General features: G+C 31.5%; 1 protein-coding gene across 2 annotated transcripts in view; it reads right to left on the bottom strand.

Moving 5' to 3' along the window:
- Positions 1-14989, bottom strand: part of LOC124369987 (proton-coupled amino acid transporter-like protein CG1139) — a 34905-nt gene extending 19916 nt beyond the window's left edge. The window contains exon 1 of one of the 2 annotated variants that reach the window (XM_046828245.1): positions 14926-14989. In XM_046828245.1, coding sequence (XP_046684201.1) covers positions 14926-14928 — 3 coding nt within the window. In that variant the 5' untranslated portion in view covers positions 14929-14989. Of the gene's footprint in view, positions 1-2955; positions 3105-14925 lie in introns of those variants that run through there. The other variant, XM_046828251.1, reaches the window with a different exon arrangement.
- Positions 14990-15286: the final 297 nt, after the last annotated feature.

Raw genomic sequence — 15286 nt, 5'->3', positions numbered from 1 at the left:
AGAACTTTATATCTTTCCTGTCTTCAGGAAAGGTATCATAAGGGCATTGCTTTCAGGCATCCTTTGAAGTGAAACAGCGTACTTGATCAAGAAAAGCTCTGAATGCCATTTGATAGGGCCAGATCCAGTTTGTAGAGATACCTTCTCCTACTGTTAAGTAAAGCTGCAGTGAATTCCTTTGGAAAAGGGTCAGATCCGAGACATGAATGATGAATATATGATCTCGAAGTTATGCAATAGCCAAAATAAACATTTTAAAAATTCAAATGCCCATTTCCCTTAAAACATTACAATATATAAAAAAAAACTTGTAGAGTCAACAGGTGATTGAGAAATATCTGAGTACATGTTCTAAAACTTTCCTTTATTGTTCTATAATATGTAATAGCTGAGCTGAGATATACAATTATTTCGTTTCTAAACTTTGAATAGAGGCCATCTTATATAGAAATATTAATATAAGAATTATAATATAATAATATAGGGGATATCAGATGGATATATTACAGTTTGGAATTCTCAAAGTTTCTACACACATTTTTATTGTTCCATTTTACACAGTAGGTGAGATCAAATGTTGTACAAATCAAAAAAGTACCATCTTAAAATTGGTTGAAACTGGCTATTGAACTTATCCAAATGCATGTGTTAGTTCTATTATAATACCTATTTTATTTTGAATCAATTAGAAATTATGGAAACTATGGTAGTAGGTTTAATTTTCTCAAAGCCATATTATAGTGCATAAACTGACAATTTGTATATACGTATATTTTCAAAATGTGGTGTTTTTCAGATCTTGAGGTCATGATTGGTGAAAATGCAGAAATTATTCCTGGTATCACAGTATAAGAGTGATTATTATTAAATCTTGTTTTAAACAGAGTAATTTATGTTTTAATGCCCTAACTTTACCATTTTGGTAGTGCTTCATATTTATAAAAAACTGTACTTGGTCTAAATTTGTCTTTCTTTTACAAATTATCTTTTACACTTTCTCCAAAGACAGCACCTGATCAATGAGACAGAAAGGTAATGGTGTAAACCAAATTCTCTGAGTGTAATACAATACCAGAATAACCGTAACAACGTTTTCGACATTAACTTTGATTTATGAGTAATCAAGAAATTTAAACTTTCATAGTTCTATATTGAAGAATATGATTCTAGCAAACTGAACATGCAGGATTTATAACTGATCAATTACAAGCTAATTTCAATTGGAATGAACTAAACAATGTATATTAAAGTTGTTAGTTATTTATAACCATGTAAAAATACACACTTAACTATTCACTTAACTGTGGCCTTCTGTGCAGTAATCAAGTTGCCTTTTATCTCATCCATTAGTTTGAATATTACATGGAGATATGTGACTGCATGTGTTGTCCAATATGCTTTGAAATAATAATAGAGAGTTTAGTATTTTAATGGTTTTAACAGACGTGACTAACATACACCACCTTTATGATACAACACTGTAAGAAATAAAATTACCTTATAGACAAAAGTCAATTTATAAATAATATAAGAACAGAAACTCGGACTGCTAGTTTAAACCTATCATCAAACAGAAACTGTGCACCACCGATAGCTCACATCAGAGTCTTTGTGTCATGTTATTAGTACAACCATATATATAGTACACATCCTGGTAAAAAAAATCAATATTACATAATCATTTTACAATGGGTAGGACATGTTAAGCTGCAGATTGAATGTATTGCAAATGATATATTATGCGTTTTTGTACTCTAAAATAGAATAGTTAAAGCCTAAATATAAAGACTGATATCTTCTCTCCACCTTCCCAACCTCCCCCCCCCCCACAACTAAATCCATCCCAGTGTCAAAGTACTGAATAGACACTGTAACTGGTATTACCATGAAAAAATTCAAGTTTGTTCAAGTTATTTAAAACAAAATTTTGTCCTTACAGATTTTTGGTACCTATTTCAAAAGTTTTTAGAAAGTGACATTAAACATTTTGAGAATATACAATAACGTTTCAACAAAATGGACTAGTATAGTGTACTACCTTAATTTCTAGTTTATTTAAACTAAACTTTTTACTCAGCTACATATGCAAACACATGCTTTGAATATGTTTGTAAGTAGCAAAAAGTTTTACAATAGTGGATGTTTGCATCTCTACAATATTTTATCTCAATTATTCCATAACATAAACCAAAACAGAATGTTTTAGAAACATTAAAGATAATACTGCTTAACAAATTCTCATATTATTTACAACAAATTTTGTTCCTACATTATCTTCATATTGCATATGGTCTCCTGATGGTAGCCATAAAAAGTTTTAAGAATTATACCATAACATTGAAGTGACTACAATTAAAAAACTGATTTCTAACAGATTGTAACCACAATACATCCAAATTTTTTTAACTACTAATGTGCTTATTACTGTTTAAATGTTTAAGATGTAATGATAATAAAATGTTCAAGTTTTAAAGTATTATATTAATATTTCATTCAATTTGAGTTGTCATATAATTATTGTGTAAATTAACCTTCTAAAATAATAAAACATCTTCAATATGATACAGCTTCGTGATCACAGCTACATATGAAATCTTCCTCTCTTCTGACTGTGCTATAAGGATTATTTAAATTCGCAAATTACAGCCATTTAAACTGTAGGTTTTGTGTATCAGTGTCAATAAATTCCCACTAGAAACAAAAAGCTTTATCCTCCAGTTAATCCAGTGTTGTATAATTTTCACCTACAAATATTTAAAGTAAACAAAAAAGATTTTCACTATCACTGCTAATACATATATAAAGAATATGAATAAATTTCACTAGGGTCAAAATGATAAGGTTATATATAACAGGGTACACTAGAAATTGGCTAAGTATAATTAATGGTAAGTAAAAAATTCATGTTACGGCTAAATTTTAAAATTATGTCAAGGTAAAATATCAGATACTTACAGTTGGTTAAAATTTGATGAACTGATCAATTTTATTAGATTGAGTTCAGAAAATGTTTTAAAATATTGGTAACTACTAATAAAGCTAAACACGGTTCTGTACAAGTACAAGCAAGTTACAGGAGAAACCAGTCATTTCTAGTTTCTACTGGTCCAAGAAAAATCAGCTGGTAAGACCTACTTGTATTCTACAATAATTGGTACTTGTTTTTTGCAATTGGACATCTTGTTAGCCGCCAAAAGCTTATTTATACCAAATGCATAAAACCTCAATTATAAATAAAAATTAGTTATATTAATCACATAATATTACTGTATTTGTTTCTTGTTAAAGATTAATAAAAGTAAATAAAATTGTATTTAAATTGGATTAAAGTAAGTTGTGAAAATTGTTCAAGTGAACATTTTGATTAGGGCTATCAAAAGTTTATTTAATTACAGTTTGATATTTAAACAAATATTCTTGATGGGATTAAGTTATATGTATACATTGATTCATGCTTTGTTACATAGGGATATAATTAGGATATTTTTGATAGTTAGAATTCAATAAACTGTAATAATTTTTCTAGTATGCTTAGTATAATTACTAAAATAAATAAATGAAATTAATTAAACATTGTAAAGTTAAAAGTAGTGTCATCTCTTCAAGTACTATTGTGTAAAAGATAAACTTAAGTATAACAGCCATCATATAAGTAGGTACACCATAACTCACCACTCCCCTAAAGTTTTACAACATTTATTACAACTGCTATAAATCACTCAGCCAGGCTAGTAGTGTACTCGTAGGTAACTTTTTAATGAATCCAATCTTCCTGTAGGTCTGAGGACAAAATGCACATTTAGTGCAGCACAGTTCCTGGGTCTCTTCTCCCAAAAATTTCTAGAGTAACGATTTATTTTGTTAACACTTTTACAGCTTTACAATTAGTATGATATTTAACTATTACTTGTTAAAATAAATGAAACTTTGCAAGGATATGTTAAATGTCTTTACTATAACTGAAATCAAGGGCAGATCTGGTACCGATTTTCAGTAGGAGCCACCTTGGTTTCAGTTTACCATAATTGTCTTTACTATAACAGGAGATTTTGGATTTTGGTACAATTTTGGAAAAAAATTACCCATACTTCAAGTTTAGTTCATTAAGTTAATTTTATAGTTAAAATACAAGTGTGATTATTTTTTTCCATAAAATAGCTCTTATCAAAAATTTTGAAGGGAGTCATGGCCCCTATGTGTCAATCTCTTGATCTGCTAGTGCCTAAAATAACATTGATTTGACAATGGAATTTATCACTCATTTCTTGTTTGAGAATTTCTAAAAATATATTAGATATTTTATATTAGGTAGCGTCTTCTCGCCACATTCACTTGTAAGGACTACTGCTACACTAAATTTGTATATCTCATTTTAGACTTAAAATTATAATACCTTTTAGAACTTGACCACCACATGACCTGTAGGTAACTGAAATCTTGGAGTGTTTACAATAGCTATAAAAAAGCTTTGAAACACTACGATCGTTATGTACTACTCGTGTCTGAAGAGTTTGTAGAAGGTCAAACTTTATATCCCTCTATCTATACAGGTTCTGAGATAAATAAACTCAATGAAAGATAAAGGAAATAACTTAATCTGTAGGAAATTTCATCATTCATATGGATGCCCCAGATTGATCAAAGTTAGAGGCCTCTGTTAAGAAAGGAAACTGGAACGTTTATATAATTATATCACTATATCAGTGACATGTATAGAAAATTACTGTGAGGGAGATGACTCACCAGAGGACTGGGATATACAGATGCACCCAAAGGGGGGTCCAGAGATATTCTCCTAGGATATTATTCAATTTTAAGAATAAAAAATGTATTCTAAAATTGTATTTAAACGTATGTACAAATATAGTTGTTAAACTATGGAGCACCATCTTACTGTTAGTATCTGGACTTTTCCTATGGTTTGCGTGATAAGCAAATATTCTGCACATGTAATAAGCAATTCAATACATTAGGCCCAACAAGCAATGTTAATGTTAACCTCTCTCATCAAGTGTTTCTCAAAGTAGGTTTAAACCTGAATTCTATAAATTTAAATGGTAATCTAGCACTAACTTCTATTTTATTGTGAAATTTTGTGAGAATAAGAATATAATGTGTTAATTTATATCAATAAGAATGTAATATGCAATTGTACCAGGAAGTCTAGAGGAATGTGAGTTTGAGATGGTAGTCTAAATTAAACTCTGATGATGTGCCTGATGACACATGCTGACAGAAGAAGGCGCATTTATGCTTATGTGTCTTGAAGCCTTTGTAAAAGGCATGCATCTTATTCAAGAGTATTGCAGCAATAAACCATAATTGAAGGCTAAAGCTAAATAATCAGAGATATTTGGTTTTATAAAAAAAGTAAATTCTAAATAATTATTAACATCAGTTACAGAATGAATAAACATTGATTAGTCATCATTAGAAAGACCTATGTGAAGTGAGAGCTATGAATACTGTGCTTGTTCATGGACAGCAGCAAACTATCGGAAGTCATTTTACTATTTGCCTTTCAAAATTTCAGGCAGGCTTGAATCCCTTGAACTAGTGGGGGGGTGAGTGGAGACTCAAGTCAACTCAAAAGGGGGAGCTTTATAAACACCTATGCGTTTTATTTGACTTCAAATAAAAAAAAACAATTCAAAGTTTATAAGACCTATACTTAAGTCATAGTCAAAACAGCTGATGCATTCATAGCTTCATTTAGATATTATCAGTGAATTCCCATGGGAAAAATGAGCTATTATAAATTTAAAATTGTAGCGATGAAACCATCTAACGGCTGTAAATCAAAGAATATTCCGAGGCTATAAACATGTAGAAAGTATGAACACTGAAAGTTCCACTCTCATTGTGAAAATACTTTACAACTTGATTGCTTAGAACTGTATAACATAACGATAAGGTGGAGGAGACATTACGGTCCTAAGTCGGCATCATTGTTTATGAGACCCATATCTCAGTGAGATAACAATATTGAAAATTTGTTACTAACGTTCATCGTATGAGGATTTGATATGAAGTGTTCTATAATTCCACACCTCTCCAGCTCACTATAAATCTTTTATAAACAATTTTGCCGATTACTGTCTCAATCCCCTCAATAATTCAGAACACGTGGCGTACTCGTGTGTTTGTGAATATTTATAAGCACTTGTGTGTTTATTTTTATTTATTAACTAGCCCAAGAAAACAATACAGTGTTAAAAGGCTGATAAAGATATGATTATATTAAATACTAAATAAAATCAAAATGCTAATTTAAGTACTACTTTTAAAAGTACATGTACATACATTAATTCAAGAATTGAAAATATGAAGATATGTCCTAATACCTTTGTTTTCTGTCCGTATGTATAATTTTTGTGTTAAAAATCACATTTCAAAAAATGTTAATACAAATAAATTGAAACAGCAGATATGTTAAGCTAATCAAAGGCACATCAATAAAAACTTAAATCACTATATCACATTCTGATTCAAAATGATGCCATTTACATTTTTTTAAATTATAAAATAACTTCAAAGCTGTTAACTTCTATAACAATTGTACAAGGGTAATGTTTTGTTGTAAATTAATAACAAATTCAATGGTGGTATCCTATTCACATAAAATGCATTGAAAAGTAAAAGGGTTATGGCTACTGTATTGTTTTGAGGCAGTTCTGTTTTCAGGTGTATTGTTTTCAGGCCTTGGTTTTGCAGGACCCCTAAATTTGTCACTGATCATGCACCCCCCCCCTCCTCACCAATAAAATTACGAATATATATTAGTTAAACTTAGTATAAAATGTAGATAACAAGAGAAAATATTCATAAGTACTTATTAAATAATTAATTATTTAACTAACAAATAATTAATTCCCAAAAAAAGAATGATGGCATAACGTTATTAAACGACTTATTGCCATAACACAATTTCTTACCCAGTACCAAAAGGCTTTCTGAGGAAAAAAATGAAAAACACTGTACAAAAAGGACAACATAGTTTATTTGGGGTTTGTTGAGTCGATTGCTAAATTTGATCCTGTATCAAAAGAACATATTTCTGAAGTATTGGATAATGAAGAGAACATGTGTGTCTCTTCTTTGGGCAAAAATATTCAAAACAAGTTATTTACTCTTATGGGAAACAAAAAGTAAAAAAAAGTAAAAAAAGTAAAGAATGTCTTATTTTACCAGGCGAAGTTAGGGCTAAGAAGCCCTCTCTAACACTTAACCTGGGGACCAACGGCTTAAAGGTGACTTCCGAACCACCACCAATGGGGCAGGCTTGCAAGGACAGGATCGCTCAGCGGTCACCTGTCCAAGCAGCGGCCACGCTCGGCGTTGCTTGATCTGGTTATCTTGCGATAACCGCCGTACCCGCTACACTGCGCCATTGGCAAAGAATAAAAGAACAAAGTAAGGGAAGAAATAATAAACTGAACTTAAATAGCAAAATACTATGCATTGATCCTTGACTGCACCTTGATTTAAGTAGAAAATAACAGTTTTCTGTTATTTTGAGGTATGGCCACAAAACAAAGGAGAAAAATGTTAAAATTTGTGAAAGTTTCCTCGGTTTAGTGAAATAACAGACACTTCATGAAGGGTAGTCAGAAACTGTCTTTAAAAACCTTCAAGAGTTAACCTTAAAGCAGAGTATGACCTGGACATTTCTAATTACAGGGGTAAGGGATATGATATTGTACCATGTTGCTGGCATAGCCTAAACTTGGTACAAAGTGATGCCACAAAACATCAGTGTTAACAGTGACCTTCTTTGAATTATTAACTGCTATTTATATTTATTATTAGCTCATCAATAAAACGGTAGTGTAAATTGTTAGAGTTTGTCACAATCATGTGATGCATCTTCATCATTTAGGCCTTCTCTCTCATTAAAAGAGCTTTATGTGATTCGCTGGGAAGCACGAATTGAATCACTGAAAGCAGTAAGATACCAGATTGTGCAAATCTGACAAACACTCTGAGACCTCCACAAAGATAATACATTTGAAGATGAAGATAAAAATGAAGTGAATACCTTGTACGAAGCAATTGAATATTTTGGTTTCTTAGTGTTGTTGACTGCATAATAGCCTATATCTTACTTCAAATAAACATTGCTTGTAAGATTTTTCAATCAAAGATTGTCAACTTCTCTCAAGCCACAGTTGTTTTGAAGTCAGTTGGTAACTTTTTAATAGACTTCCATGAAAATGGCTTTCTCAGCTTTCCCAGAAAGCCACAGAGCTGAAGAGCTTGCTGAAGAGTTAGAATTTGAAGCAAACTTTAAAACATCATGCATTAGAAGAAAGAAAAAGCAATAATTGACCCCTAAGAATGATTTAAAGTTGAATTTTTTATACTACCAGCCAATATGGCTTTACAGCAAAGATTTGAACAGGTTAAAGCAACAATGTCAAAAGTTGAGTTTCTTTTTGTCACTACATTAAAGAAGCGGAGTTATGTGAGAAGCTGATAGTATCTATCAAAGACCTCGTGCCAAATAACAGTAGCCTACATTTTATTTATTCAAAACAGTATATTTATTAATCATTTGATCAGTTAAATTATAATAGTTTTAAAAACAATACAAATTATTCGAAGTATTTTCGAGCTTGCTGAACTTTCTTTTTGAATTTGGAACTATAGACGCCTACATCAATATGTGAGTTGCTTTGTGAGTAATCCTGACTATACCAATGTTGGTAGTGTCAGTAGGATGAAGTTTAAAAAAAATAAAACTATTAAAAACCTATCTAAGGTCTACCCTTTCACAAGAAATACTCAACAACATTGCAATTTTGTCAATTGAAAATAATATTTCATCCCAACGTTCGTTTTCGGCTGCCAAAGTTAAGAAGATTATTTCTAGGTGTATGTATGTAATATGACGTACCTTATTCAGTGTAGTCTATGTGTGTAAGTGTACTTTAATGTGTTTTTAATGTAATTTAAATATTTTTACTGTGTATTTAATTAAACAAACATGTTTTATAACTATAAGGTAAGTTTTAATTATTTTACCTGTCAAACCAATAAATGATGTACAAGAACAGTTAGGAGTTTGCTATTTACACAAGTTCACTATATCACACCTATTAAGGCTTGAAAAAAGATAAAACATGTTTTACTAATAACTCTCATTGTAAGGGGTGCCAAAGTTCATCTTTGCACACACAACATTTCGCTCTCAGGCCGGCCCTGTTTGCATATATTCATTTAATAGCAACATTTTGTTTATTTAACTCGACTTGTATTACACGTCTCTGATACTTGGCACCTGGCAAGGTGCTAGATATCTAAATCACCTCCTTATAGTCCATATTTCTGTACAGAGGCAGTTATTGGAATGTGGACAAACTGAACATAACGTAATTCCAAAAAAAGCAAAATCTTCCTGTCTCTCAAAGTAATGAGATTTGGACTCTTCTGATTTAAAAATCACCTATCAAACTGAATAATGATTTAACTCATCACTTCTTCCAAGTGTATTTAATTGTTCTTCACAAGTAAAGGCATTATGAACACAAGCATTTCACTTATTACTCCACTTAGTAAGCAAAAACTACTAAGCAAACTATGGATGATTATTTGTACAAACTAGGTATTATGAAAGCCAGGGAATGAATGTTTAGTTGTCTATTCACTGTAGTGTGGGAAAACTCTGAAAAATATATCTGAAGCATTGGTCAAGAATATTCCAAACTTAATGCTCCACAATTATAATTACAGGAGGAATATTTCTCTCTCTAACCATGCCATCAAGCACCTCTCTCACATTCCCCTCATATCTTTCTGTTCTATTCTATTTTTCATTCATGTTTACTCCTATCTCTTTTACAACTTATTTGCAAGGTTAGCAAGAAAATAACACAACTTATGTTGACACAATACAGTTGAAACACGATTCAAATTATTCCCAGAGAGGGCTGTCACTGTAAAATATGAAAAGTACACCTTCTTTTATCATGTTACTCCTTCCAACACAATAGATAGGAGCATACCTTCATATTAATTATTAAGTAGATGATAGATACTTATATTCAGTGCCGCATTTCCCTATAGGCCCACTAGGCCCAGGCCTAGGGCGCAAAATTTTAGGGGGCGCATAAATTTTAAAGTACACAAAAGAAAAAAGTTGCGGCGGCGGGTGGTGTTGGCGCTCGGCGGGGCGGGTGGCCAAGGTCAACTAGGTCCGGGGTGCGACGTTGACTCATTCATTGGTTCATTGCTTTTATTTATTCAAAACACTCCTATATATGTATATATACTATTATATATACATATATATATATATACTATTGTAATTATCTTTCATCTAAATTACGTAATTAAGAAATTTACTGGATTTCTACGTCAGTGTAATCAGAGTCCTCTGGGGGGGGGGGGGGGGGCGCTCTTTGGTCTGTAGGCCTAGGGGCGCCGAATTTGTAAATGCGGCCCTGCTTATAGGTATATACTTGAACACTTTCAATGTTCCTTAACTTTATTTATTTATATTTCTATTATTCCTGAGCAAAGGCAATACATTGATTTCATTCTTCCCTTCACCCATTCTAAAAATAATAATTATCTCCTTACTATAATGATCATTTAACACATTTTTTTCATTACTTTCCCTTTAACAATCTAGATATATTTATCAATCTTTCAAACAACTTAAATTGTTGAAATTAACACCATCATTGCAACATGATACAGAGACCGACTAAGGGATATCCGGGATAATAAGTATTGTGTCCACTGCATTATGTTACATTACGATAACTCTCTAGCTATGAAGTACATTTTGTTAGTATTTTCACTACAGCATAAGACATGTATCACCTTTAGGATAGTCAGGATACTTCAAAGTTGCATCCACCACAGTCAATGTGTTAATCATTACTAGTCATTACGTTTCATTAATCCAATCTACTAATACCTTAGGCACTAACTTTAATTAAATTTGTATTAATTTCATACAGTACTATAAAATCCTAAATGAATCTCTTTCCCTTTCCTTATATACAAGGATAAATGCACACGAGACTTCCAACGGACCAATTCTTAGCATTTTGAGTTTTGGTACAGAGGTAGTACAAGTGAGGTTTTAAACCAAACTTCAATTCAACACTATAAGTTAACTCGTTCAGAAGATATTGTGCATAAAGACAGACACACCCAGTGACAGAAATCTGGTTTTGCCATTAACTGGTGAGAGAGACTATGCTAAACAGCAAATGAAAGTTCTAATAACATTATAAATTGAATATTTGAATGCATTTTAAAGGCACAACTTTAAATTGTGCAATTAATAATTATATTTATTGCTACATCTTCAATTAGACTACAACACAAATCCTGATTTCACATCCATCTGCAAATAAATAAATACTGTATTATCTAGTTACAAACATCTAGGTGACAGAAGATATGCCCTCTGTTTTAAGGGCACTATGCTTAGCATATCCAAATAAAAATGTGTGTATGTGTGTGTGTGTGTGTGTGTGTGTGTGTGTGTGTGTGTGTGTGTGTGTGCGTGTGTGTGTGTGCACGCACGCATGTGTGTATATGATTGTATATCACTATTATCCAGACCTGAGTTATTAAGTCTCTAGGTCTTTGTAAAGTTAGTTTTAAATTGATCAAATATTTTTACCTAACAGACGGCCAAGAAAGTGAATTAATATAATCTCTCAAACTACCATATACACTCGTGTGGTATATGAAATCCATACTCTCAATTCATCCCATTTTTCATCAGAAATGCTTGGTAACAAAACACAGTAAAAGAACACAATTGTTTGTCTTGCTATAGAGATGACATTGTGGGTTCAACTTTGTTTGAAACTAACCAATTCAACAATGAATCTCCATTACTTTGTTTAAAGTTTGTTATTGACGATGGAAGGTTTGAAAGAATAATAGGATTGAACATTTGCCATCATTATAGGTTATAAAACACCTTTTATGGTGATATATATATATATATATATATATATATATATATATATTAATCTATAACAACAGCAAATTTCTGAAATCCTGTTATCCTTTAAATCTTCATTACATACTTTAAACTACTGATAAGTGTCATATGATGCAATATAAAACTAATTATAATCAGTAATAAGAACTCTTTTCCAATATTATTTTATTTTTGGGATGAAGCCTTTAAATCTAAAGATAAATAATATTGAAAAGAGTTCGTATTACTGTTTACACCTAGTTTTAAATTATTTCAATTTGCTCTAAATCTGCAACCTTTTCTCTGTTTGTTTACCAATGTCTTGATACAGTGTTTTCCTTCTCCCAAACAAGATTACACATAAGACCATTGTAACCAGGGTCACTTCCGTGACAGACTGAAATTGTGACACCAATAGATGTTTTTCATATTCAATACCTACACAAAGTTAGTTGAGATAGTGTTTCAAACCAAATTTAAACCCACTACGTACTTTGTCTGACATTGATTGTGAGTATAGACTGAAATCAGATTTTGTCATCAGCAATGCAGTGTTAACAAAGTGAATTGGCTAGCATGTGACATTGATATGTGAGTTGTTTCCTATGTCTTTTCATTGTTGGAATTAATTATGAACTGTTTCCTGTTTCTTCCCCAAGACCACATTCCCATCCCAAACCGTATAGAGGGAAGACTGTTAGATTCTTTTCTTCTGGGCATTATCCTAGATTATTAACATTTTTAAAAGGACAGTATTGCCAAAACTTAATATTTTATAAGTAAACTTTATCATGGTTTTTCATATTAATTAAACAACCTTTTGTTTAATTGAAGAAACTTTCCTTTTAGTGAGATAAAATTTACATTATTACCTACCCTCATAGTGGATTTTTGAACTTAATTCAATCAAGAAGATTTTTTAACATTCCAACAATAATTTAAGATGCATATAACAGAAATGTTCACTTGGAATGTTTTATCAGTGAATTAGTATTCAAATAACTAGATGATTCATGTAGCGATTTTTGTTAAATTATTTAACAATACATGATTTATATAAATTATAGCCATTTTTAATTAACTACTCTTATTCCTGTGACTAGTTGATCCCTAGCACGGCCAACTACCACTGAGAGTTTGTTTTACTCCACTATAAACTATATTTACAAGGGTGGTTTGAAAAGTTTCCGACCTAACAAAGATGCAAAACATGTTTTTTTTAATTTTTATTATTTTTCATCATAATCTTCTTGTAACTGTACACACTTCTCGTAGTAATGCTCCCCATCTCTGTAACCAGTCCGAATAGTACTCAACATTTTATCTGCAAAATAATTGTTCACGAAGGTGATTGCCTCTTCATTTGATGAAAATCTTTGTCCTCCGAGGGCAATTTTTTATTGAGGGAACAAAACGAAGTCCCTTGGGGTTAGATCTGTTGAGTAAGGCAGATGGTCATGCAGTTCCTAATATAATTAATGGATTTTTGGCATGGCAACCACTGAGGTGTGAGAAAGTGCATTGTTTTGGTGAAACAGGTTTTTCTTTTTCTTCAAATATGACCATTTTTCCACAACTTCTGTCTTCAGCTTGTCATGTAATGATGCACAGTATGCTCCTGTAATAATTTTTCCTTTTTGAAGATAATCAATTAAAATAATTACATAACTATCCCAAAAACAGTCGCCATCACTGTCCTAGCGGAAAAGCAGCTATGGCTTTTTTGGAACTGTTTCCCTCTTTGTAGTCCACTGTTTTGATTGTATTTTTATTTCAAGCATATAATGGTTGTTTCCAAGTTTCATATACAGTAATTAATTGGCACCAAAACTCAGATTTATTTTGCCTGAACTGTGCCAAAGAGCGTTGGAAATGTTCATTCGAACATGTTTTTGGTCTAATGTGAGCAAACATGGCACAAAATGCGCAGACCGCATTTTCATGCCTAAATATTGATTTAATATGTAACAAACACGTTCTTTTGATATGGTCATAACCTCTGCTATCTCTCTCGTTTTATTTCTGTGGTCATCTAGCACCATTTGGTGAACTTTGGCAATATTTTTGTCGGTAGTTGCAGTTTTTGAACGTCCGGAATGTTCGTCTCCCAAGCTCTTACAACCGAGTTTAAATTCAGCAGCCCAAAACTTCACTGTGATAAATGATGCTGCAAAGTCCCCATACACAGAATCCAACTCATCTTTGATTTGGAGAGCATATTGCCTTTCAAAAATAAATATTAATTAATGACAGCTCAATATTCCATTTTGTCCATTTTCACAAAAAAACTTACATCAACTCACTCAAATGACTGTTACAAAAAACTGCATGTCCAAAATGGCTGAAACTTTGATGAGTAACTGTCAACAGCGAACAACGAAAATCATTAACTTTTATATAGGAGTGCTGCTATCTTCACGTTGAGATCGGAAACTTTTCAGACCACACTCGTATTAATCTAATATTTTGATTCTTTAGTATTGTAATAATGCCATCATTGTACTTATTTTCCAAATTCAAATTTATTGTTCTAAAAAATTAATACTTAAATTGCTTTGCATTTATAAACATAACCAAAACAGTTGTTATTTTTATTGATTTATTCTTACCAGAGAGTTATTTGTCTACTGAGAAACTTTAAAAAAATCAATCTAATTTAATTATTTGACATTCTGTAGTTTTCAAACACTTTTTACATCATATTAAGTATAGAAACGGATGATTAACTCTCCCCCTACACGTTTGTATGGTTTGTGCCCTACAAACTCAAATTCGGGATAATTTTGCTGATATAACTAAAAAAATATTTTTGTTATTTCTGTGACTGGAAGGAATAAATTATTTAGGGATATCAATTATAACGGGTAAAACTAATATAAAACCTACTACGTTATAAGTTATTGTGTGGAATAAACATTCCAAAGCAAATAATTATTTTTAAATTAATCAAGTAACTAAAGAAATATTTAACTTACCATTTATTAAAATATCCACTCAGTTCACTAAGGCAAAATGCTTTACATCTCCGCATATGGCAGATTATGTGAAGTAATTAGAGTAGAACACTTGATCCCTTCAAGTGCAAATTGTAGCAATAATCTTATCTAAGTTTTTGCTATTTATTCTTGAAGATTATAAAACTGTATTAGTTTGGAAAATTTTCATTTTATGAGCATGGCCTTATCTTATACATCCAACAAGAATGATATTAGACAAAGCAAAATTATTTAAAATTTCTAGGAATCGCTTCAGCTCACTAAGCTTGTTGTTTCACTTTTACCAATGCTAAGTTCATTATATAATGTCTGGTAAGCAATTTTTATTTTTAATATCATA

The sequence above is a fragment of the Homalodisca vitripennis genome, chromosome 1 (assembly GCF_021130785.1).
Source record: "Homalodisca vitripennis isolate AUS2020 chromosome 1, UT_GWSS_2.1, whole genome shotgun sequence".
NCBI lineage: Eukaryota > Metazoa > Arthropoda > Insecta > Hemiptera > Cicadellidae > Homalodisca > Homalodisca vitripennis.
This window is presented reverse-complemented; position numbering and strand designations above follow the sequence as displayed.